The 27,186-nt window shown below is 42.2% G+C and overlaps 1 protein-coding gene across 1 annotated transcript; it reads left to right on the top strand.

Annotated features, from left to right (window-relative positions):
* The first annotated feature begins 480 nt into the window (after positions 1-480).
* Positions 481-26,351, top strand: LOC145413412 (uncharacterized). Its single transcript, XM_080283099.1, has 5 exons — positions 481-570; positions 836-935; positions 8,939-9,072; positions 23,881-24,010; positions 26,278-26,351. The coding sequence occupies exons 1-5, from the start codon at positions 481-483 to the stop codon at positions 26,349-26,351; spliced, it is 528 nt and encodes a 175-aa protein (XP_080139225.1).
* The last annotated feature ends 835 nt before the right edge of the window (positions 26,352-27,186 follow it).

Genomic DNA, 27,186 nt, shown 5'->3' with positions numbered 1-27,186 from the left:
CATTAGACCCTTTTACTGCTGCATGTACTTCTCAAGCAGCATCACAGAAGAGACCTAGGGTAGAGAATACTGCGAGGGCTTCGGAGCGACATGCAGTTTCAGGTAGAGTAGTGGCAGAGATTGCATCTGCAGTCTTGAAAGACTGTGGCATAGTAACATCTGAGGACTGCAGTGATGAGGGTGTTTAATTAGGTGTAAGAGAGTATGAGTCGAACCCAATGTGAATAAGTCTGTGATAGGGTTGATGGGTCAGTGTATGGGTGTCTGAGTCAGTATGAAATTTTATTGGCCAGTGTGACAGTGCATAAATCGGTATAAAGGTGGACGAGTGAGTGTAGATGTGTATGTGGTGATGTGACGGTATACGAGTTAGTGAGAACTTTGGTGTGAGAACGTATAACTGTAAGGGTGTATAAGTGTGTTAGTCAGTGCATGAATGGATGAGACGCAGTACATTGTCGTTGCCAGCTAACGGTTGTCATGGGTGTTGGTAATACTGGTACAACGCAAGCCCATAATCCTCTGCAGGTGACGGTTCAGGGGGCTGATAGTAATGCTGATACAAGGCAGGTTCGTGATCCTCGGCAGGGACAAGTGCAATGATTGACAGATGATGGTTGTAATGGCTGATGGTAATGCTGGTACATCGCAGATTCAGATTTTCGTCAGCTAACAGTTGTGATGATTCATAGTAATGATGGTACAGTGCAGGTACATGATCCTCGGCAGCAAACAGTTGTGATAGTTTGTTGATGGTAATGCCGGTACAACGCAGCTCCACGGTACCTGGCAGCTAAAGGTTGTAATAGTTGACGATATTTGTGGTGCAATGCAGGTCCACAATTCTTTGCAGTTAACGGTTGTGATGGTTGATGGTAATGATGTTACAACGCTGGTCCACGATCCTTGGGAGCCAAAAGTTGTGATGGTTGAAGGTAATGCTGGTACATAGCAGTTTTGCGATCTTCGGCAGGTGATAGTTGTGATGGTTGATTTCAGTGCTGGAAAACGCAGGTTTACAATCCTCGGCAGCCAACAGTGGTCATGGTTGGTGGTAATACTGGCACAACGCAGATGTACAATCCTCTACAGCTAACAGTTGTGATGATTGGTGGTAATGACGGTGTGACGCAGGTATAGTCGATGCAGCCTAGAAATCTTTTTTTTTTTTTTTTAAGTCCTACACAGATACAGAATCACACCAAAATTGGCTTTGACTAAATAAGGGGGACAGCTGTAGAGAATGCCAGTGAGACGTAAATTATCAGTCAGTGGAAGATGAAAAATGTTTTCTGAAAAGAGATGTTCACTGAGATGTATAAACTCATCTGATCTGGTTTATACAGGTACTTGATACTTGTGCTGAATGTGGATGTGCTGATGTACCGTGGCCGCACTGCCGACAGACACTAAAATTATTTTGTCAAAAAATGTTCATTGAAATAAATAACCTCACGAAATTTAGTGTGGATTAGATAATCTGCTTGCTTGTGGAAAATGCTAATACGACGCGTCGCACGGTCAGTGTCAGCTGAAAAATGTATTGTTAAATGGTGGTGGTCAAAGAGATATATAAACTCACCAAATTTGGCATGAACCGGATTCGCAGTGTGGCTCGAGTACACAGTCATCACCAACTGAAAAGTATGTCAAAAGATGGCGGTTATACAGATTTATTGATTAATCAAATCTGGTTCAGACTGGACGCTACTGAATGAAACTACATCGATAAAATGGAGTATACGAGCATAAAACACAAAGAAAATTAAGGTGAAATACATTTGACAAATACCAACGGAAGACGTGATACAGCGTTTACAAAGGTGTTTAAAATACGACACCCTATGTTGTGCTTGGAAATAGGGTGATGATGAAGGTGATGATGATGATGATGATGATGATGATGATGATGATGATGATGATGATGATGATGATGATGAAGGAGGAGGAGGAGAAGGAGGAGGAGAGGAAAGTGGAGTAAGAGGAGGAGGTGGAGCAAGAGGAGAAGGATGAGAAAGATAAAAAACAAAAAGAACTGGAAACGAGATAAAAGGAAGAAAACAGGAAGAAAAAAGATAAAAAGCAAAAAGAAGAGGAAGCTAGGAGATAAAAAAAAACACACACACAGTAAAAGACAAAACGCAAAGGGAACAGGAAGCGAGGAGATAAAAGGAGAATAAAACACGAAGAGAAGATATAAAAGGGGAAAAACAGGAACAGAGGAGGAAGAAAGAGGAAGAAACAGAGTGAGAGGTTGTTGACATTTTGGTGGGGTGTCATCTGGTCTGGCGAGTTATGGAGAAAGTTTGATGGTGTTGTTTGGGATGTCTTCTCTTGCCGCCTTTCTTATTTCTTCCGCAAATATCTTCTCTTTCATATAATCCTCTTCTTCCTTCTTTTCTCTTTGATGTTCCGGATCCATTCCCGTTTTCCTTTCTTACTATTATTTCGTTTATATTATAATTATCTTACTGTTATCATTTACTCCTTTTCCCTATTAGCTTTTTTTTTTATTAAGTTTCGATTTTTACCTTTTTTTATACTTCTGGGCTCCGTCTGGTATGTTTAAGACCCTGTAACCAAATGTGGTCTACAAAGTGTTTGAACTCGAAGATTGGTTGGGGTTTGTAACTCACATAGTGCCTGGTCATTGGCCTTAAAAAATTGGACTAAATAACCTAGCACGGGTTCCTGCGCTGCTGGTGAGACAATAAATGATTGGATGATGAATGAATGGATGGATTTTTTGTTCTAAATTCATGTTACAGTTTTTTTTTTTTTTTTTTTTTTTTTTTTTTTTGAGGGGAGGGAATCAAGACTTTTGTGGATGAAACAAGGTTCCTAACATTTTTTTTTTTTTTTACGTTTCGTTTAATTTTGTCCCTCAGTTCTTGCGGAAATGCCTCGTTTCTCTGTTTTTGCTTTCTCTCCACCTCCCACCGACATGGGAACTTATGGAATGCAGTGTTTTGGGTGAGGAAATAGCAGCACTTCCACTGAAAATGCTGGTAAAGTCAAATGATTCGGTTGAGAGAGAGAGAGAGAGAGAGAGAGAACCTTGTTTTTATCCAGACCGAACTACATCTATTCTAACTTGGGGTTTCGCGCCCAGACTTCCACAGCATAATCTATCCTCCTCTAACCCAACTGGACCACACGCAAAGTACAGGCGATTAAGCTCGCTGTTTTAAGTATTAATCGACCCGCAACCAACTAAACCAGATGAGACGTAACCTCATCCCCAAACACCCCCACTAAGATACTTTAGCTAGAATTACAGTACGTACCTTACTGGTGAGAAGGTCGTGGTTGAGGTTCAATATCGTCCTCTTCGTCACAAGGAATGCTCATCCCATATCCACCACACAGTCACGCCAGAGCTAGGCTGAGATTAAATTCAATGATGGACATGCTTGGGCGCTAATAAAACGTATGATTTTTTGTTTTTCTGATGCATGAGATCCCCTGACAACTTTGAGAATTAACAGTCGCGAATCAAAATGTTTACCGAGCTGGTTGTCAGAGTCTGCCACTATCACGCCCTATACTTTTCAAGTGGAGTCAACATCGGTCCGACACTTTGCCCATGTAATTTTTCACTGGCGGCATCTCTGTTTTATGTTACTAATTTCCGAAGGAACTGACAGAGGAACATGTTCCTATTCAAGAGAGGAACCCATACAATATACTGTACATAAACTTGCTTTACCTGTGTTCACCGGTAAGGAAGAGGTGGTAGGTGGTGGAGACCGTCATCCACTCACATAATGTATCGCCGTCTACTTCTTCCTTCCCCTTTCTCATTCTCTGTGTCTGTTATCCTACCTTCTTACTTCTTCCTTTGCTTCCAGACACTTTTATTACTCTTCATTTTCACTTCAAGTGGCTCTATACTGAGTGACAAGCCTAATGGTTTCTTGTATCATAGGAAATCATTTACAACGCAGAGTGGCAGCCATATAACCAGATGACGGGGTGACATGGAGCCTGCTTGGGTGTCCCTATTAAATGAGTGGAGTAAATAGTAGGTGGGGGCGCCCATCATCCATCCACTTTGTGTAGTGTTGCTCTGTATTTAGGGTAACTCTACACTGAGTGGCAAGCCAAATGTCTTCCTGTAAACCAGGAAAGCATTTACAGTGCTGGATGGTAACCTTATAACCAACCAACACTTGTTCCCTACGTGACAACAGGTGGGTTGGCGGAGGGTTAGTGCCCCTCTCCGGAAAACAACTAACTAAAAATACGAACAAGAAGCCTCGGACCAGGACTGACAAAAAGATGACGACTAAGGACCGAACAAAAGACACGGTACGGATAGCTACATGGAATGTACAGATGAGGTGAAAGAAAGAGAGATTGTCCAGGTGCTTGAGGGTGCGAAAGTGGATGTATGTGGATTAAATCAAACTAAATGGTTAGGTCAGAGTGTGAGAGATGGGAGTATGGATGGGGTATATGCGCGGGGGTAGGTGAGAATGAAAAGGCAAAAGAAGGAGTGTTTATTGTTGTGAGTAACAGATGGAAAGAGAATATCAGAACGTATGGATCAGTTGGCTCAAGGATTGTATGGGTAAGATTGAAAGTTGGATTACAAATGTGGGCTACTGTTTGCGGGTATAAATCGCCCACATGTGACTGTGGTATGCAAGATCAAGCTGAGAAGTGTGAGATGGACCAGGAAATACAGGAGCAGTCAGGGACAAAGACTGAAAGTCGAGAAGTTGAGGATCAAAGAAATGGCAGATGAATACATGACCAAAGTAGGTGAGGAGTTAGAATCAGTGAATTGGAATGAAATGGATCTGGGCAGCCTGTGGAATAAATGTAGGGACTGCTTAACTAAAAATGTTAAAGCGGTGTGTGATGTGGCAAGCGTAACAACAAAGAAGAAAGGTACGGCATGATGGTATGAAGAGATTAAGAGAGCAGTGGAGGAAAAGAGGAAGAAGTGGCTAGAATGGTTACAGGACAGGGATTCAATTAAAATAAGAACTGAATGTACTGAAAGCATGAACGTAAAGAGACTAGTGATGAGGAAAAAGAAGGAGGTAAATGTTGATCCTGGAAGAGAAATGAATGAAAACTACTCTGAAAATAGGAAGTTATTATGGAAAGAGGTGCGGAAATGTAAAAATGACAGAGGAAAGAAATGTGAAGGATGTAGGTGGTAGATTATTAACCCATGGGGATGAAGTAAGGACCAGATGGAAAGAATATTTTGAAAGTCTGATGCATGGGAATAGAGAAATCAGAGCGGCTGTAAACACGGTTGGTTTGGGGGATGTTCCGAAAAGGAATGCAGTGATAGGAAACGTGACACTCGCACAGGTGAAGAGCGCTGTGAAGCGGCTGAAAAATGGTAAAGCATGTGGGGCTGATGCAGTGAATACTGAGATGATTAAGTGTTGTGGAGAGAAAGGAATGAAGTGGTTGTTGAAGATGTGTATGAAGTCATAGATGAGTGAAACTGTGCCAGCAGATTGGAAAAAGGCTATGATTGTACCCCTGTACTAAAATTAAGGTGAACGAAGTGAGTGCAATAATTATCGTGGCGTAAGTTTATTGAGTATGTTAGGGTAGGTGTATGGAAAAATATTATCGAGAAAGTAAAAGAGATATCAGAAGTCCTAGTGAGTGATGAAAAGGGTGGCTTTAGGAGTGGCAGAGGATGTGTGGATGAAGTATCTGCAGTAAGGCAAATAGTGGAGAAGGCTTGTGAGAAGAACTATAAGGTGTTTATGGCATTCATGGATCTGAAAAAAAGGATACTACAAAGTAGACAGAGAAGGATTATGGAAGGTTTTGAACATGCACGGTGTAGATGGTAAGCTGCTAGATGTCGTCAAGAGTTTTTATGATGCAGTGAAGCATGTGTAAGGGTAAATGGGCATCTAAGTGAATGGTTCACTATCGGTGTGGGCGTGCGACAAGGTTGTGTGATGTCCCATGGTCGTTCAATATATATATGGATGGAATGATGAGAGAAGTAACAACACGAGTAATGGAGAGGGGGATGGCTTTGGTAATGAATGGTGATGGATAGAATATTTCAGATTTGTGTGCTGATGATGCAGTACTCCATGCAAATACCGGACAAGAACTTAGCAGACTAGTGCAGAGTTTTGCTGATGTCTGTGAGCGTCGTGCCTTGAAAGGAAATGTGTAAAAGAGTAAAGTGATGGCTATTGAGAGAAAAGGTGACTCCCACTGTGATCTTACGGTGAATGTAGGGGGGCTGGAATTGGTGAGAATGTTCAAATACCTGGGTACAGTGGTAGAAAAGAGAGGAAATATGCAAAAGAGATGGAAAGCAGAGTGACACAAGTAACGAAAGTAGCTGGTGCAATAAAGGCCTTGATAAGAAACAGAGGCTTGTGTTGCTTCTGCACGAGGCTTACATGAAGGAGTGTTAGTGCCAACTTTAACATATGGATTTAAGACTATGGTGTGGCATGAAAATGAGACGTCGAAAGTGAGAGCAGTGGAGATGGGACTGCTGAGGAATGTATGTGGAGTACAGAGAGTGGATAGGATACGAAATAATGTGATTCGTGAAAGAAGTAGAGTGAGGAAGTCTGTTGACACCAGAATCGAAGAGAGTGTATTGAGATAGTATGGTCATTTGGAGAGAATGGATAACAATAAAATAGTGACAAAGGTATATCTGAGCGAATTTGATGGAGGGAGGAGGTGAGGTAGGCCAAGGAGAGGGTGGAGGGATAAGGTTGATGAGTGTGTGAGGAAGACAGGTTTGGAAGTCGGTAAGGCTAGGGGATTTACAAGAGATGGAGCTGGCTTGATGAGGAGCAGCGCATGATCAGGGATTTGTCATCCTCTCATTAAGTGACAGCGTCCGGAGTGACTCTATACGTTTATGTGAACCTACAGAACGTGGTAAATGTTTTTGGTGTATCAGATAGAGCCAGGATTCTGGGGACTTGAACGATGAGTGGATGGAAGCTTGGCCCATTGGAGAGGATAGACTTTGGCTGTCTGGACGTTGCTACTCCTCACCCTGCCCTAGGGTGGGAAAGGAGGTCCGGATCATGATGATGATGATGATAATAATAATAATGAAAATAATAATAATATAAAATTCACAAAGTACGTTTTCCTCACGCAAATATGGCTATAATGTGGTGTTTGGGAATAGGTGTCAGTTTACTGACTGTGAAGTGGTTGGAAAGAAGGTATTGGTGTGTCGTAGAATGAGAGGTGGTCGTTACTGATTAAGGACAGAAATCTCTGGAGGTCTCTTAGTAGAAGCCATCGCTTCATATACTGTGGCTTCAGGCAAGGAAAGACGGATAATAGAGGTATGGTGTGTCCCGGGTTATAAATGGGGGGGGCGGGAATAGGTGCTCTTACCTACCTCCATGTGAAATGATGGCGTGGATTTCGGTGATAAAACAGGAAGCACTCAGACCATAACCAAACTTTAATAAACTCTTCCTTTGCCCTTGACTCTCATATCCACAGTCATTTATTGAAATTAATTGATAACATTTTGAGATATCTTGCAGACAACCAAATAGACAAACATGGATGAAAATACTCCTGGATGACACAGTGAGTTTAAAAGCTTGTCCACACAACCAGAGGTCATGGGTATTTGGGAGAGTGGCGATGAAAATATGCTGGAAAAAGATTGTGTCGCCGTGGTTAACTCAAGCATCTTCCCTGTTTCTGATCTACTGTGTATAGCATGACTCGTCTCATGCTTTAAAATGAATGAGCAGCATACTCAGACACAACACAGGCAATATTGCCCAGATACCCATGGCCTCTGACTGATTTCTCGCAAAATGAAACTCCTCATCCCTGCCCGATCCTTGATCCAACTACCAAGTTTGGTTCAAATCGGATCAAGGGTGTTTATATTTATTTTGATCATACTGTGTAATCTTCATCTTTTATATACAGTTCTGAAAATTTAATTACTTCTTCCTAGGTTTACATTAAACCATTGAACGAAGCTTCATCCCAAATGAATAACAACTTGAATTAATGTTAGAAATTCTTACCTTGATCAGTTGCCAGAGTTCTGAATGGTATTTTTTAAAAGTGAATCCCTTCACTCTCTCCTGTCCTTTAACCATTCAGTACTCCACCTATGACCTTTTTCGCCTCCAAATAAATTACTTGTTCCTCTTACAGACGTGGGTCATTACGCCAGACTTAGTGGAAGTTAATCTAGTAGTTTTTTTCTTGATATTGTTAACAGTTAATGTACACAGAAAGACAGACAGACCAATAAGACCAAACACAACTCCCTAGCACTGCGCACAGGTGTACCGAAATAACAACCATCAAAGGTGTGTGTGTGTGTGTGTGTGTGTGTGTGTGTGTGTGTGTGTGTGTGTGTGTGTGCTTGCGCGACTTTCATATGCATATAAGCGAGTTCTAATCAAATGAAGAACAGTGTGTGAGAGAATTACGATAGTTGGTTGCAGTCGAGATGTCGCAGGCTGACCAATGGGTGACATTACGTAAAAATATATCGTTGGACACTATTGTTCTGCTTTTGTACATCCCACCCTGCCCTCCCTGATCCTACCTCTTCAACTTATACACTGAGAAATGGATTGATGATGATGATGATGATGATGTGGTACACTGGTGAACTCGAAAATCTGTTGACACTTAAAACCCGTGCGGACAGCATTGGGCTCAGATTTTTTTTTTTCCCCACTGGCAGAAAGTGGTACTCTTCGGCCCTACAGATCACATACATGTGTGTGTGTGTGTGTGTGTGTGTGTGTGTGTGTGTGTGTGTGTGTGTCACAGATAAAGAAATAGATAGATGGATAGTTAGACCTTGTTATTGACTCTCTTGTTTTGAAGCAGGTGTGGCGCGGTAATTAGAGGCATAATGAGGTTAATTAGTGACTGTGTTGTTGCGCGATGTGAGTACTATTAACAGCATCTGTTACAGGTGTGGCAGGAGGGTGCGTACCTGAGCAGCTGGTACAGGGATGTCGCCTGGTGGAGGACAGCTGTGTCTGTGGCCTGGGATGTGACACGACCTTCAGATACACCACCAGGGAACAGTGTCAAGCGGCCCTTAAGGTTTGTGTGTGTGTGTGTGTGTGTGTGTGTGTGTGTGTGTGTGTGTGTGTGTGTGTGTGTGTGTGTGTGTGTGTGTAAAATGGCTGACGTTGTCGTGTCGTGTGTGTTTGGGCTGGGATTCGCCATGCTCGTCGTGTATAACAATCAATCAATCAATCAATCATTTCCTGTGGCACCCCACGGGATGCATAGGGCCTCAATGAACTCTCTCCACCAATATTTGTCTCTTGCCATCTCCTTCAGGTCCCACCAACACTCCTCTCCTGCTTCTTTTTTCATTGTCCTCAACCACGTTTCCCTTGGCCTACCTCTGCCTCTTCTTCCTCTAGCAATCCACTTTGGCACATCCTGTATTAAACAACCTTCTTTTCTGTATATGTGCTCCAGCCACTTCCAGCGAGACAGTCTCACATATTCATTAACTGGTTCCACTCTCGTAATATCCCTTACTCTTTCATTTGTAACTCTGTCTTGCCACTTTACCCCAAGAATCCTTCTCAGTATTTTATTCTCAAATCCTAATACTTTCTGATCTGTTGCAATTGTACTGTACCATGACTCATGCCCGTAAATTAAAATTGGTCTAACCATGGACTTGTAAATTTTCACTTTAGTATGTACCGAAAGCATATTATTATTCCAAACAGATTTCAACATTCCGTCGTGTATAACACCAGAGAAAAATATCAAACAGCTCAGTGTAGATGCCATCAGGCTGTCGTTTTTGTCATGTGTTTTTCATTTTTGTGTGGTGCGACTTTCACTCACGTGCCATGTGCCTTTCCTTCATGCATCGTGTGACTATGTTTTATTTCATGAGAATTCCTTCTTTTGTCATGTGACTCTCCTTTTGCCACATGACTTTTCTTCTTGAGTCGTGATCATTATGAATGAGCGAGAATCGATCCCAGAATCGATTCGTGCCATTCTCATGAGCTAACTAGAGAATCAGTCTCAAGCCTGGAATCAGATTCTCCTATAGCTGTTCTGCTAACACTACAGTCGACATAATGAGGGCGAGTTGCCAAACACTGCCAGTAACATGTGTCACATGGTTGCTGGAATCGATGGGAAAATAATTCGTTTCAGTGGTGGTGTATGACGACACAGTCCCGGCACTCTAGCAGCATTACCGGCCATGATAGACCACTAACGCTGTCAGAGAGCGAATCGGAGTCAGATGCCCTCTTACTCGCGCAGGGGCTAGACAGACATAGATATCAGAATCGTAATTATTGGGAACGGCATAATCTATGTGTCTGCACCGAAATAGTGGCATTTATGATAAGGGAAAGTTATAATCCTATGTATACTGAGAATATATATTTCACCAAGGACATGAGAACTTTGCTTATTTCCAAAATACTGATATTAAGTCTGAAGAATATCATACATTAGTTATTAATTTTACATGCTTATGAAGTGTGGAATAAGCAGCATTGACAAGTATCTTGTATTCCGCTTCTCACAATAAAATACAGTACATAATGACTAATGCTATCAAAACATGCGTTCTCCGACGACTTGTTTTGTCTCTATACCTTTTGTTACCCGTCCCCGCACTGTAGGGGCCCGGGGACGGATATTGTTTTCACTCGGTTTGTTTGTTTGTCTTTTAACAACTTTACGCAAAAACTACTATTGTGAAAATGACTAAAATTACATGGATGAAGGCTATGACCTCCTGATCACCTGATTAAATTTAGGGCCAATGCCCATGCTGTAAGCCCCCAAAATGAAAAAATAATAAGTTTTGTTTTTTTCTGACATAACTCCTTTCAAATTCGTCAAATCGACAAGAAACCAAAACCTAAAGGTGCATCTTTCAATCCTGCATCCTATAACATGCCTCATTACATGGGGGGGGGGGCCACCCCTCAGTCAGCGGTAGGGGGGTCGAACCTAAAATCTCAAATGGACGTAAAATCGTCAATTTTCATCCGATTTACTCGAAATTTGATACATGACATCATTGACTAGATACCCTGTTGTGTTTATCCGTCAGCACTAAATGATTGTCGGGACGGGTTTGCTGTGCCTTAGCGCGGCTTATTTATTTATTTATTTATTTTTTTCACCACAGCTGATATACTCGTATACTGATCAGACATTCACTTCTTTGCAGTAAATGCTTCAATTATTTGTTACCCGTCCCCGCCCCGGAGGGGCTCGGGGAAGGGTATTGTTTTCACTCGGTTTGTGTGTTTGTCTGTCTGTCTGTCTGTCTGTCTGTCTGTCTGTTAACAACTTTACGCAAAAACTACTAGTGCGGCTTCCACTAAAATTACAGGGATGATGGGCTATGACCTTCTGATCACCTGATTAAATTCTGGGCCAAACTGGGCCAAGATCCACGCTGTAGGCCCAAAAAATGTACAAGAAAAAATATCGTTCTTTTGCCATGACTTATTTCAGTTTCTTCATATCGACATGAAACTAAAACGTAAAGGTGCATCTTTCAAATCTGCATCCTATAACATGCCTCATTACATTCAGGGAGGTCACCCCCCAGTTAGCGGTAGGGGGATCAATGTAAGGTGGGTCGTGCCTAAATTTCAAATGGGCATAAAGTCGTCAAATTTCTCCCGATTTAATGCAAATTTGATATGTGACATCTTTGACTAGATATCCTGTTGTGTTTATAAGTCAGCGCTAAAATGACAGCCGGGGACGGGTTAGCTGTGCCTTGGCACCGCCTCTTGTTTACTCTGGGGAATCGATACCAGAATCGATTCAAATGATTCTGTCAGCAGTAAATATCAGAATGTCTGTTCTAATTATATCAATTATTCTAGCCCATCCCTAATGATCATTTGGCCGCCCTTTTTGTGTCATGGAGCTTTCCTTCTTAAAGTGACTTTCCCTCAGGTGTCATTTGACTTTCCTTGTGTAAAGTGGCTTTCGGTCTTTGTCTTACGGCTCTCCATCTTGTGTCTTTACTTATCATTTTGTTTCATGTGCTATTCCTCCTTGTGTAAGAAATAGTTTCGCGTTTTTAGTGGGTTTCTTATCGTGTCATTCCATTGTAGGTGTCATATGGGATACATTATGAGCCAAGAAGTTGTCATTTTTATACCTTAAGGTGATATTTAGAATGTATCTTCTTGGATGGTTTCAAGCTGTGTGTTGTAAAGGTGAGTCCTGTGTTATTATTTTTTTTTTTTAGAAGGGGTTATTTGATTATCGTTGTTGTGACAGGTAGTTGTCCTTTTTTGTGTCGTGTGTGTGTGTGTGTGTGTGTGTGTGTGTGTGTGTGTGTGTGTGTGTGTGTGTGTTTAATGGAAGGGGATTCTGTATCGAATGACAAGCCGAATGGTTTTCTGTACTTCAGCAAGTCATTCACCGCGATGTCGCCCTAAGTTAATGTGGCCCACGAGGATATATGTTCATAAACTGGATGGAGTTTGTTGTTCTCATTTTATTACTAAGGATCAGTTCGATGCCTTAAATATCTGGAGCAAGTAGCAGTGCCTTTCGCTCCTTATTTCACGGGCAGTACTGTATTGGATGATGGATGCATGTATGGATGGCGTCAAATAGCTTTCTTCTCAGTATCATGTCAGCATCAGAGTGTCATTCAAAATCACGTGTCTCATGTATGTGTTATGTCTCAAACCAGTTACAGAATGTTTTTAGTTGTGTGTGTTGGAAGCTCTAATAAATATTCTGCCGCATGATCATGACTAACTCACCTAACTACATGGCTGCTGCACGTAGCGCGGGAAAGCAAGAAGGTCTGATGAAATATAGAATGGTTCAGATATCCGTTAATCCTTTCGTGGCATGCAACTCTGAGATTAGATTCAAGTGGACACCAGAGGATTTTATTCAGCTAAGAGTGTGTAAATGGAGCCTGCAAGAGTCAGCACTGCCAGTAATACCCCTTTAATAATCGGAACAACTCTTATGCTATATGATCTGACGCCAGGCGACTTGGATGCATGTGAAAGTGAATAATAGAAGCCAGTAGAGAGTGTCACAGTTAACTCCCAGAACAAGAGGACAACAATTTATTTGCGTTCCAACTGATTCCAAACGAAATCAGTTAGTCGCGAGTGAGTAACAGGAGCCAGAGTGGGTAAATAATGATACCTTAAAGTCTATATTGACTGAAATAACTCTTATTCCAGACAATTGTTTTCAGACCAGCCCGAGAGAGATGTGACTGGTGGAAGTGTTAACGATTCATAGTGACAACTGGATAAAATTAATGAGAGGTTGATGAAAAAAAAAGTGGATAATAAAAAGCATAATTAAAAAAAAAAATGATGGTAGGGAGAACTTAGGAAAGAGTTTAACCCCATCAGCCCAATGACGTATTTTTCTATTTTAATCTTGCTATTTCCATAAGTTTCTATCCAGTATAGGAGAATGCTACAGTAATGAGTAGCTTGATGAAGGCTGCATCAAACCCTGGAGTTCGAACAGTCTCGCATAAGATGAATAACAACCTCTGGTGATAGGAACGATAACAGAAGAATACGCAGTCAGACTAAAGTGGTTAAGTTCTTTTGTCTCCAAAGTTTCAGAATATTTTTCCTCACAGTTATCTGCAGCAAACAGTGGTCAACTATGTGCTGTGAACTGACAAACCAAGAATAACACAATGATGAGTAGAAAGGTGGGCAGAGAGAAGTGGAAATGGATATATTTTCCCATTACCCTCCTTCAGAATTAAACGTCCTGTATTCCCCAGCTGTTGCCAGGCTAACGTATCACCACAGAAGCTCATGCCTCAGGACGACTTCATGAATCACCTCTGATAATGAGTACCAGTAGCCTCAAGGATCATCTTAATTTAATACAAGTTCTGGACACCCTGTATATCAGTGTATAATGATTAGTCTCTGAAGGTGATTAATCTTTACAACATTAAATTTTATTGCAGAATGGAAAGCGAAAAATACAGTATCACATACATATCTGAATATGTGCTTCTAAAGCGTTAACAATGATTGTTTGTTTTTGCTTTCACTACCCTCCCACTCTGCCCCAGACTCAGGCAAACAATCAAAGCCAGGCCTAAAAAATAAAGAGCTGGGATTTTAATGGAGCAGGAAGGGAGGGGACAGCAATAGCTTTCACTGGAATGTTGCATAGAATGTGAATTGGGGAAAACATAGGACCGTTGTTTCGTGGTTTTAGGAGGCTTTCTAATGCATACTTTATTTAAGTATTTACCTTTGTAACTTCTTGCTATGGACTTATATCAATCTGTCTGTCTGTAGGTAGATGCCTAAATACCGTAAGAGATGGCCACAAACAAATTACCTTCATGTCACCCTATTCTCTTCCATATGATTGCCCTCCCTCCATCTCACACCCCCCTCTAATACATCTCTTCTTTCCATCCCTCCACCTCATACTCGGACGTACAGTGTATAATACCAGTAAAGTGAGCTTTGTGAGCGCGTGAGGAGCAAACGGGCGTTTGTATATGCCCCTGTCATCATAATTTCATCTTGGTGTAAACTTTCAACATTTCTGGTAAGGTATATGAACAATATCAGAAGAAAACCCGGACCACAAAGCACCGCAGAATAAAGTAGTGAAAAATAAGAAAAAGGGAGTACCGATACAAAGGCTTTACTCCCGTCTCACAACTGAATTGAACTGATCAGAAGAATAATTGAACTAAGTTTTACTTTCTCACGTTTTCTCTCTAGATGTACATATAATAAGGCGCCTTAGCATTTATCACACGCGCAATGTTCATTTCTCAGCTCTCGACTCGCCGTGTCAACGATCTGCGTCGGAAAACGCTTGGCTATTGATCGAATGAAAAACCCAGATATAGGGCAGTTACCCTTGCTGAATTTGTCCCATGAACATTGAAAAAGCGTCCAAGTAAAATTAGTAGCGTAATATCCGATATTTAATTGTTAGAATTCATGCAAGGGAACATAGTGTTACAACAGGAAATCTTTAAATCTATTTCAGAGTGGGGCATGTCAACTGAAGCCCTCGGTACACTCTCTCGGAAAGATGGAATTCCAGGGGGCTTAGTTGGTCTCATGAGTAAATATATAGCTAAAAACAAGATTTACTGAATGTATCTACATACCTATGCGGTAGGGGGGGGGCGCTCACCATCCACTCACTCCATGGAGTGCTGCTCTCGGGTGTCTGCCCTTTCCTCTCCTCCATCCTTCTTTAATTCCATCCTCTTCTGTCTTTCTTTCCTTCATTCTCTTCTCGTCCTTCTGCCTACGGGTGACTTTACACTCCCTCTTCTGTCTTTCTTTCCTTCATTCTTTCCACTTCCTTCTGCCTGTGGGTGACTCTACACTGAGTGACAAGCCAAATGGTTTCCTGTACACCAGGAAATCATTTACAAAGCTGGGTGGTAACCATACATCTGTCTATATACTTAGGCTGCTTCCCCCAAAGAAAGGGAGGTAGCCGAGACAGGACGACACACTCTGAATTTACTCATCCACACAAACACATTCATTCGCATCTTAGCCCCAAGGGGAGAATGGACAGATCCTCTCCACACCACACCACACGAGGGTCAACTGCGCAGTGCAATCAGTGACATCCGCAGCAGGGCCCGACAGCAGAGCTGGTTTACCCCTGCCACATCTTAATGGACCCATCCCCTTACTCGCACCTGACCTGATCAGCTGATCAGACCAAATGCAAGAGAATATCCCCTCAGGGCTGCGTCATCGTTTTTTCATTCACAATTTCTCTCTAATCATTTCTATCACGTGCAGCCACTCTTCCTTGCTGAACAGACATGCCTGTCGCATCCAACACTCTCTTCACACTGTCCATCCATCCTATTCTTGGTTTTCTTCTCAGCTTTCCACCTCTCGCATCCGATCCAGTTATCTTTTTCACCAATCGCTCATCATCCATTCCCTCCAAATGCCCAGACCATCGTAACACTCTCTGCTCAACTCGACCAGCCATCTCCCGCACAGCTCCAGTTATCCTTCGCACTTCATTATTTCTCACTCAGTCCATACACATCACTCCACACATACTCCTTAGACACCTGATCTCCATTACATTCAAACTTTTCCTCTCTGCTACACCCATATTACATGTTTCATCCCCATATAATGCAGTTGGTACCACAACACCCTCATACAGTCTTCTCTTTACATCCATTCTAAGCAAACGACATCTAAACACTTATTTCATTCCTCCCAGCACCTTTCCTACTTCATTCATTCTAAACTTCACTTCTGCATCTATTCTTCCATCCACAGCAACATGTGACCCTAATTAATTAAAACACTCTACCTCCTCAAGCAACTCACCATTCAAAATTATATTCATCCTCCCTGCCATCTACCAACCTCGTACACTTCATCACTTTACTCTTATTCTCATTTACCCTCAATTTCCTCCTTTCACACACCCTTCCAAACTCCTTTACCAACTGTCTCAATCTCTCCTCTGAATCAGCAACCAGTGCAGTATCATCTGCAAACAGCAGCTGATTCAGATTCCACTCTCTTCCAACAGCATTCACCAGACTCAGTCCTCCACCTAACACTCTTGCAGTCACCGCCGTTACAACACCATCCATTTAGATATTAAACAACCAAGGCGACATCACACATCCCTGCCGGAACCCCATTCTCACAGGAAACCAGTCACTCACAGTATTTCCCACTCTTACACACGTTCTGTTGTTTACATAAAAACTTTTCACTCCTTTTAGCAATCTACCATCAAGTCCATACAATCTTAAAACCGTTCACCAAGCCTCCCTATCAATTCTGTCATACGTTTTCTCTAAATCCATGAACTCCCAAAACACATCCTTACTTTTAGCTAAATACTTTTCCCACACCTGTCCCACAGTAAACTCCTGATCCACGCATCCCCTCCCTCTCCTAAATCCCTACTGCTCATCCCCAATCACCCCCTCTGTACCCTCTCTAACTCTCTTAATTAACACTATCATACACCTTGTCTACAACACTCAACAGACTTATTCCCCTAAACCTAATACAATACAACGGGACCACACAAGCACTTGCCCAGTCTACTGGCACCATACATCTCACAAAATACACCCTTAAAAATCTTACTAACCCATCAACAGTAGTCGCCCCACCATCTTTCAGGCATTCCACAGCACACCCATCCATACCTGCAGCTTTCCCTGTTTTCATCTTCTTTACTGCCTCCTGCACTTCCTCCACCGTGATCAAATACCCATCCATCTCTCCCACCACATTTATTCCTTGCACCTTTCCGTCTGCCACAGTCTCAGTCTCCCTTTCCTCCTCTACGTTTAAGTCTTTCAAAATACTCCGCCCATCTCTTCCTTGCATCCACCTCAGTTAACATCCTTCCATCCTCTGCTTTTACTCGCTCTTCCTTCCCAGGCTCTCCTTTTCACACCCTTTTCACCCCCCTTCCAAAACATTTTCTTATTCTGTTGACAATTATCAGTCAATCGACTACCCCACCTCTCATTTGCTGCTACCTTAGCGTCACGCACAGCCTTTCTCGCCCTATACCCCTTGTCGTTATACCTCTCATATGACACCTCTTCCTTCCTCTGCAGTCACAACTAAGTCACAGCCATACTTACTTCCTCATACCACCATTCACTTCCCTTTCTTACACCAACACCCACTCTTCCTCATCCCCACCACAGCACTCTTAAACAACTGCCATTCCTCCTCCACATTGCCGTTCTCTTGATCTTTCACTACGTTCCACTCATCTTTGAATTTCTCCTGATACACTATCCTTTTCCCTCTTTTATCCAACTCACTCGCTTTCAAAACCTCCCTGCCACACCTAACTCTCCTAGCTCTCACCCATCTCTTACTTACTCTAAACTTTCCCTCCACCAGGTAGTGGTCAGACATACCTCCACCCTCCCCTCTCAGAACCTTCACATCCAACAATCTTCCTATTGCATTCCTGGACACAACCACATAGTCCATCAGTGCTCTATCAACAACCCTTCCACCCTCCTGTCTCACCCCTTTATACTTATAAATCCTTTCTTCTCAAACAAGGTATTTCTAATCACCATCTGTCGCTCAACACACATCCCTATCATTCGTTCCCCATTTTCATTTCCTCCAGGCACACCATGCATACCAACTACACCTTCAACTACTACATTTCCCACCCTAGCATTCAGATCCCCCATCATTACCACATTCACATTCGCTCCAAAACTCTGCAGTCATTCATCAACATCATTACTGAAGGAATCCCTCTCTTCTACATCCCTTTCGCTACCAGGCCCATATGCACTCACAAATACGCACAACTCATGTTCAAATTTCGCTTTCACCCACATCAGTCTCAATGACACCTCCATCCTTTCAGTCACACACTGCTGCACTTCATGGCTCACTAACAAGGCCACACCTTCTCTCGCCCTTCCTCTATCAACACCTGACATCCTTCCATTCACTCTTCCAAACTTACTCTCACATCTTTGTTCCACTCAAAGTAACACATCCAACTTTCTCCTCACAAACATCCTCCCAATCTCCTCTCTTTTAGCCTCAATCGTACAACATCCACGCACATTCATAGACCCAGTCTTCAAGGTACCGGGATAACTCAATCCCCCATCCCTTTCTATTCCCTGTCTCATTCTAGGAACTAAAAAAAAAAAAAAAAAAAAAAAAAAAAAAACAGAGGAGAGTCCCTAGTCCCCTCACCCCGCCCCTTTTAGTCGCCTTTTACGGCACGCAGGGAATACTGTGGCAGAATTATTCTTCCTAACACAATCTGGCCGCAGAGTAGTAGTACCACCCCATAATGCGACCAGATTGTGTCCCCCTCGCCACAGGGGGGGGGGGGTAACCATATAACCAAATTTTGGCGCCTGGTGGTTTAGTGAGTAATTACGGCGCTCCAATCGGATTGAACCGGTTGAAGTTTGTATCCAAGGGGTGGTTGGGGTTTATTGCACACGTAATGCCATTCAAGCGATATGTGAGACTGGTCACTCTCATCTTAAATGTCAGAACCAACTTGCCTAGCCCCGGTCTCCTACGTTTCTCATGGGGCAATGTAGGATTAGATGATGAATGATGAATGAATGAGTCTACCTACCTGCTGAAAGAATCTCTTCTCTATCTCAATAGTAGAAAAGTTATGAGCCACCGCGGTCAGGCTGTGCTGTGTCAGGCCAGGCCGGGTCGTGTCGGGCCGCCCATTCCTCAGCTGAATGTAAATATCGTTTCTCTATGCTTGCTTGCTTTGCACGCTGCGCTCGCTAGCTTGTAATTATGGCAAAGGATTTTAACGAACTGCTTTTAGAAGTGAATGATAATGAGTAACCAAAGAGCTTAATCTGACGAGATGATGGCCTTTATTGTTAACCTCTCTATTACCATGACGTCTATTTCAGTATATTCTTTGCACCTCTGGACGAATTTATTTAGCTTAGGAAAGACTTCTCTTTCGTAGGAAACTAGCGCTGCAGCACACCATCGCTCTTTTCGGAACGGGGGAAAGGGGGGAATTGAAGGGTATTCGTGTATTCAGGTGCACAGGCTCCACCGCGTAAAGCCTTCCCTCTCTAGCGCCAGAAATGGTTAATAAAGGCCGTATATGACTTCCAGTGCGACAGGTCATTCCGTGCATGGATATAATTATCGATATAAATGTCTAAAGGCAGCAAGAATAAAACAAACAGACGTCTTCGTACTGAATGGGTAAAATTACCCTCCTTCCTATCAGTTCCCAGACTCAATCAACCAAGCACAGCCATGAAAAAATGTACAATTCGTATTTCAATATGGGCAGAGCAGGGCAAGGGATAGCCTTGACCAGGGCAAGGGATAGCTTTGTCCAGGGCAAGGGACAGCCTTCCCCGTGGGTGGAATGTTGTACGTCGTTTGTTGAAACAGACACGCAGAGTTAAATAAATCATTACATGCGACCAGAGCAAGGGCATTTTTTTCATATCAGCTGAATTTCCGCGTCATTCAACGCGGTTCATTAGTAACGTATGTTTCTTTCCATTTCCTGTTTGTGGCTCCTTCCTACCTCATTTCTTTATGGGAAATAGGGTTTCAATGAAGATGCTGATGATCGTGATGTAGATGATGATGATGATGATGATGATGGATTAACTGTCCCCCCAAAAAATAAAAGTATAAATTACCTCTTACTAGGCCTATTGTAAATGACAGTGTGAAGTTTGGAAGTGAAAGCCACAATTATTCTTTTCATCGAGAGTGCTTTTATTTTAAACCTTTACTATTGCTGGATAGGGACGTATTCACGCGGTTGCACTGTCGTAACCCAGTATTCTTACTACCCGGTTACACTAATGTCCTTCATCCCCTGAAAGGAGGGTGGTGGACTGCGGAATAAGGACATTCTTTAGTCTACAATCCACTGGGTTCGCATTCAGATGAGCCTAGCGTTACAACAACACCTTGTTACGATGTATCTCTTCTATGCTGAATGAAATCGTCAGGAGATCTCAAGAATTAAATAGTATTGTGTCATCTTACAAAAGTCTTCATAATGCCTTCCATCAGCGTGTTTGTAAAAAGAGCCGAGATTTTGAAGACAAGCAAAAAAATAATCAGTTAGTCAATTAATCAGCCAATAATATTCAGTTCAATGTACCTTTTATTTGAGCCACAACGGCGGAGAAGAGACCAGTAGAGGAAACAGTTGTATCCTTAATATGAACAGCTTATCTACCCTAACCAGACCTAGCTTAATCTACCCAAACGGAAACCTACCTTAACCAAACTTAAAACTTAATCTAACCCAATCAAACTTTATGTATTCCACCTGAATATTCTTCACTTTCCGTTTAACAATCTCTTTTCATTTCTCTCCTTTGAAGGGTAATTAATGCACTTTTCATCTAACGTAATATTATTTTTTTTTACTCCCGCGGCCCCCCCCCCCCTTCCCCGCCCATCAACAGGGGTGAAGACCAATAGCAGAAAATGTCTTTTTAACCAGCTGTCATCTAATCCTTTATGGGCACATCAAGAGCCTAGGGGCTGGAGGTTAGGTAGTACAGTTCAGTCATTTAAGGGGAGATTAATCAATTGCTCGAACTGAGTGGCAGTATGTGATTAATAACTGCCAACGACCTTGCCTTTAGCTTTGCTTTATCACGGGTCGGAGTCAGCCAGTGTGATCCTTCTACTTTTATTGAGTTCACCTTTCTCCCCCAGTCTCAGCTTCCGCCTGTCTACTTGTTTTTTCCATCTCTCCCTTTCATCTGTTGTTTCCCCTCCGACCTTCTTTGCTTCACTTGTTCTCTCCTCACCTTGCACCCTAACTGTTCTTCTTCCTCACCACATGCCCAGACCATATCATTCTAAGTTCTCTTGCTTTCTCAGTGAAACAACAACTCCTGAGCTGTTTTGAATACTCATATTTCTTAGCTGTTCTCCAAGCGAAATTTCCTTGATCTATCTACTAGTCATTCTTTCTGTTCTATCTAGCATTCACCCAGACGTTTTTCTTAGTTCACACGTTTTTGCTCCATGCAGTAGCACTGGTCACATGCTACTGGTCATATTTCTTTCCATTGGACGCATGCTGATTTACCATTCCTTCCCGCTTCAGCCTCTGACCACTTTCCATTTAATATTGCTTTTCCCATACACCAATACTCGTTCCTTTATCCGATAGCCCTTTTCACCCGCCGTATTACCAGTCCCTATGTCCTCACTGTTCCATCCACTTCAGTATTATTTGCAGTTATCTACCTCCACTCCACCTCTCTCAAGACTAACTATTCCTCCTGTCAGGTTATACATTCCCTTCTGTTTCTGCAGTTATCACCAGGTCATCTGCGTAAAACATTTTCCGTAGTCCCTCAGGCATTACTTTTTGTACCCTTATAACCATGCATATAAAAGTAGTCTCAAAGCTGAGTCTTAATGAAGACCAGCTTTAATATAAAACTCCTTTGATTCTCCAAACATAGTACTTACTTTGCACCTGGATGCCGTATACATATCCTTCACTAACTGAACCAGTTTTTCAGGGACTCCTCTCTTCCTTAAACACCAGTATACAATATCTCTTGGTCCTATCATACGTCTTCTCAGTTCCAAAAGTCAACAGTGTAACTTTTAGTCCCTTTCCAGTACCTTTTCATGTATCTGTCTCAAGATGAACGTGGCGTCCACTGTACCTCTGCTCTATGTAAGGCCAAGCTGCATCTTGCCTGTTTTACCTACAGTATCTCTGTGGGTCTCACATCCAAAATCCTCTCCAGTACTTTCAACAGTTGTTCCGTTACTATTATTCCTACGAAATTCCTACGATCCAATACATTCTGCCCATTATTTAAAATTGGTGAATTTGACTTCACCAGTCTTAGGATATATGCTCTTCATCGCAGACTTTTCTCACAAGATCTGAAGTCCAACTGAAAAATTCTCTTCCCATTGCCCTCCTTATTTCTGTCGTTGTTTTTGATGATCTAGGTGCTTTCCCTGCCTTCATTTTACTTAATGTCTGCCGTACTTCATCGCTTTCAGTCTGTATTATAGACCCTACTGCTTTCTTCAAAGCCTCCTCTTTTTTCAGGCTTGTTCTCTGTATTCAATAGGCCTTTGATATACTCCCAGCATATTGTCCTATTTTCGTGCTATGACTGAGCGTTGTTTCCACGTGTATCCTTATACGCACGGATGTACCCCTGGTCACATTGTGCTTTACGGCTCTAGCAGTTTTATATATCTTCCTCCATCATCCATTCTGGGTATAATTCATATATAACTCGTGTTGCCACTATTTTTCCAGTTTTATTGCATGTTTCACATCTCCATTTGCTTCTTTGTATTTTTCTTTTGCATTTTTGTTCCTTCTTTCGTACAGTTATTGTAGTGATGTTTTTCTGTTTTCACAAAGTCTTGTATACCCTCAGTCCATGATAAAGTTTTCCTCCTGCGAACTCTTCTTTCAGTTTTTTTTCCTGTAACCATTTGTTCTGTTTTTTCACTGACATTTGCATTGTTAGCTTCCTGATTTTCAGTTTCCACACTTTTTCAATTTTGGCCTGGTACATTCCATCACCATCATTCGGCGAGTATGCTGAGTAACAGACTGTTCATATGGGAAGGATTTACATTTCTTTATCATATAATTGCTCCCTGTTTTAATAGCCGGTAATCTGTCTGATTACTCTCCTCCCCAGTTCTGTTGGATGTCCACTACTAATCCCTTTTTCTAATAGCAGTATTAACACAATACTGCAGCACACTTTGCCTCATTTCTAACACTGTTTCACCCTCTTCCCTTCTCATTCCTCTGCCATTCCCTCCACGGTTTTCCTGATATGCATCCGCTGATTGTCCCACTCTACCGGTGAAATCCGCTCTAACCTCTAACCTTTCCCCATGTGAGAGCGGTGTAACCCTGAAGAGTTTGCATCGCCCAGGATGTAGACACAAATGGGCCATATTCTGTTGGAGTGTTTAGCGCATTCAAACACCAGGCGTCCATTTGCATATGTTTATCACACAGTGTAGTAAAATTATGGTTTCCTGGGCTGCAAGAAACCACTTGGCTTATCCCAATTTAGAACTATCTGCAGGTAACAGTGCATTTAGTGCATACACGATAGTGCAATATGAAATTCTCCTCATTTTGCTTCGTCCGCTACTGTCTACAAATTCCCTCATAGCAAAGCCCTACCCTACTCATGTACTATAAAAAATATCTACAAATAATATCTTCCTGTGTTCCGTCTGCCTAACATTCCCTACTTCTCCTTTCTCCGCTTAACTGACCCTCCTGTCTTCTCTCCTAACATTTCCTACCTCTCTCTGCTGAATAACTAGCACATTCATTGTACTCGCTGCTGCGGCACTACAGGAGCGACGAGGGGACCCGTGTCAGCCATCGCCCTGTGAGCACGGTGGCATGTGTTCTCAAACCTCTAGGCATCCCGGTTATCAGTGCCTCTGCGCCAACACTGGGTACTACGGCAACACCTGTCACAAGAGTAAGTATCTTTCTGCGTGTGTGTGTGTGTGTGTGTGTGTGTGTGTGTGTGTGTTAGACGGTAGAAATAAGAGCATGTGAACAGTTGTCCAGTAGGCCTGGCCAGTGATGAACGTCACACACTATTGTTGCATGCACTAAACTTTGCAGCCAGAAGACGTCGTTTTATTTTACGAAAGTCATTGCCAGACGATCTTCATTAGCTTAAGGGAGACCTCCTTGGGAAGAAGAGGCTTACTGCAATTACTTGGTGTGCAATCAATGTACAAGATCTGTTCTCATACCCGAGCTGCTACTACAGGGATTATTTTATGGCACACAATTTGTTTATTATGAAATCTTTAGTAGTCTTATTTATACCTGTGCACTCGCACTGTGACAGGTTTAATATTTAGCTCGGCGTATGTCTGCCTGTCTGTCATTCTGTCTGTTTATGTGTAAACAGAATAGTTTTTTTTTTTTTTTACCGAATTTAACAAAGCTGGTGGGAATGTTGAGATTGTTTTGCAGTGTTGACTATTAGTTTTGAGAACAATAAGTTAAAGGGCAGAGGTCATACGCCATGCTGAACTTGAACGACTTGATCCAGTTTAGACCAAACCTGGAGGAAAGGTTGAGGGTATGACAAGAACGAAGGGATTTGGCTTTGAGCACCATCAGTAAGTGGTCAGGGTCAAGAGGCAAGGTCAATGTTTAAACCTGAGTGTCTCTGTGAACAGAATAAATGGAACCAGTTTCATCTGATTAGAACCAAATCTGCTAGAATGGCTGTAGGTGTGCTAAGAGGTTGAGCCATTGTTTGTGAGAACTGTAGGTCAAAGGTTACGATATTATGACAGTGTCAGCTTAATGATTTTTTTTTTTTTTAGAAAGAACTTTATGGAAGTGTTCAAAGTAAAGCAAGGATGAAGGGATTTAATTATGAGAACAGTCAGTACAAAATCAAGGTCACAGGGGAAGATCAAACGTCAAGGTCGCATGGGAATGTCAGCTTGCAGAGCTTTGATTCCACCTTACTGGAAGAATAATGGGTAATGCAAGGACGAAGGGAGTCGATTTTTAAGAAAATTCAAGGTCACAGCGCAATTTCAGAGTTCGATCTGTATGTGTCTGTGTGTGAACAGGATGACTGAAATAGTGTTGACCTGATTTTACCCCCCTTTTTCTTTTTTTATGTTAAAAGACAGCCAAGGAGTTCATTTTTGAGAACATTAAATGAAAAGTCAAATGTCACATTAAAAATTGCGTTCTTTTTAATTTAGACGAAACGTAGTTGAAGGGGTGAGAGTGAATCAGGGATGATCGATTTCGATTTTAAGCACAATCATTCAAAGACTAGGTTAAAATGCATGGTCAAATGTTCGGCTTTATAACTGATACAGTTTTGATTAGATTTAAAGCAGTCTTGGAGAACGGATTGAACGCCAACCATGGATAAAGAGAATAAGTTCTGAGAATAGTAGGTCAAGGCCACATAGCAGGGTCAGCTTAGTTTTCATCGGATTTGGCCAACATATTGGAGGAGTTGGAGGCTGGGCAAGAATGAAGTTATTCGTTTGTTACACTTCCCTAATGCTTTTTCTTCTTATTATTTTTGCACTGTTTTACGCATTCTCACAACAAAATCTATTTCACTGTAAATTCTAATCCTAGTTTCTGTAGTTATTTTTTGTCCCAATCCAGTATGAACTATATATTATTAGACAGATGCGTCTCGTTTGGAGGCTCTGCATTTTATTTTTTAAATCGGTGGAGAATTTTGGTAGTCTGGTTAATGAGTGAGTGGATGCATGGCTCATTTACTGATAGTTCTCTGAACAGTTACTAATGGTGAAACCCCTTTTCTGTGTCTCGATCCTACCTAGTGGGAGACAGAGACTAGATGATGATGATTGTCGTGATGTATCCCCCTTCACTACAGTGGCGTGCCCTAATATTGTGATCTTGCTACTTCTAGGTGATTATATTCAGCGAAGGGCAAACTCTTCCAAGCTTAGAGGTTAGATACAGCCTTTGTTCACCCCTTCATCACTAGGGCGCTCTCTCAGGCTAAATATATACACTTAATAAAGGAAAGATTCCTGCATTTAACTCGTCTGGCAAAAACGTACTTTCTTTTGCTAAATATATTCGCACAAAGGTAGAAAGAATTGAATAGGTAAGACCTCACCGGATTCAAGTGTTTAAACCTTGTTGTGCTCCCAGTTTCTTTTATTCAAACTTTAGCTGGATCAGTAAAGCCTAACATTATACTTCTTTTCATTGTAGGGTGTCCAGCGCCGGAAAAATTCAGCAAAGAGGGTGTGGAGGCCAAGTACCCGATCGACTGTACGGTCATTTAGCAGTATGGCCTCACCTCGCCACCACCGTCACCTACACAGCACCACCTTCACCCACCCTAAGGGCCGGAATCTGAGTGATATGGGAGGCTTTGTGGCACCTATTCCTTAGTGATATATTTTACCTACTACATCATCGTAGTCTCAAACATGTATTTCGTACTTTATGGCTAACAACTTAGTTTGTACCAGTGACACCCAAAAAGGTAATAAGGTGCAATAAGGAATAGCGTTTATAACTGAGGAAGAGGCGCAGCAGAATTTCCCAAGGCACTTCGAATATGACCCAAAGTCCCTTCACTACGATATAGCTCATCCTTGTACCACCAGACAATTCTTTTCTGCATAGGAGAGGTTTTTCGTGCTGTAGTTATAACGTGTAGCAACGGTCAGTTCCTTTCACCATTAGACGACTCTCCTGGTCTAAAGAAAATCGACTGACAGTGGCAAGAATAAACTAAACTGTCCACGTAGTGAAGGAGTTTATCCCTCCACAACGATGACGATTCCATGAGGGCAGCCGGATGCTCTGGGGTGGTATAACCGGCCTGATACTGGACCACCTTCAGTTTGGTTCCTGGGACTGTTTTGTAAGTGGCATTGTTGGTTTCGTAGAACTTGTAAGTGTACCATTTGTTCTGTATATTATACCTTAACGTCGTCTTGTCTGATACCTACCTCTTCTGAATATTGGCATAGTTGGCACCATATAAGAGGATATTGAGATGTAGTGTGCAGAATAAATCGCCATGGAATAGGTGTTACCAAACCTCAAGAGCCTCAATTAAATACCACCGTAGGACTGGCCAGACCATAGAAAAAAGTTTATTTCTCTCTT

Source organism: Coenobita brevimanus, chromosome 96, assembly GCF_032717465.1.
Source record: "Coenobita brevimanus isolate Jiangsu-jjx chromosome 96, ASM3271746v2, whole genome shotgun sequence".
Classification (NCBI taxonomy): domain Eukaryota; kingdom Metazoa; phylum Arthropoda; class Malacostraca; order Decapoda; family Coenobitidae; genus Coenobita; species Coenobita brevimanus.
This window is presented reverse-complemented; position numbering and strand designations above follow the sequence as displayed.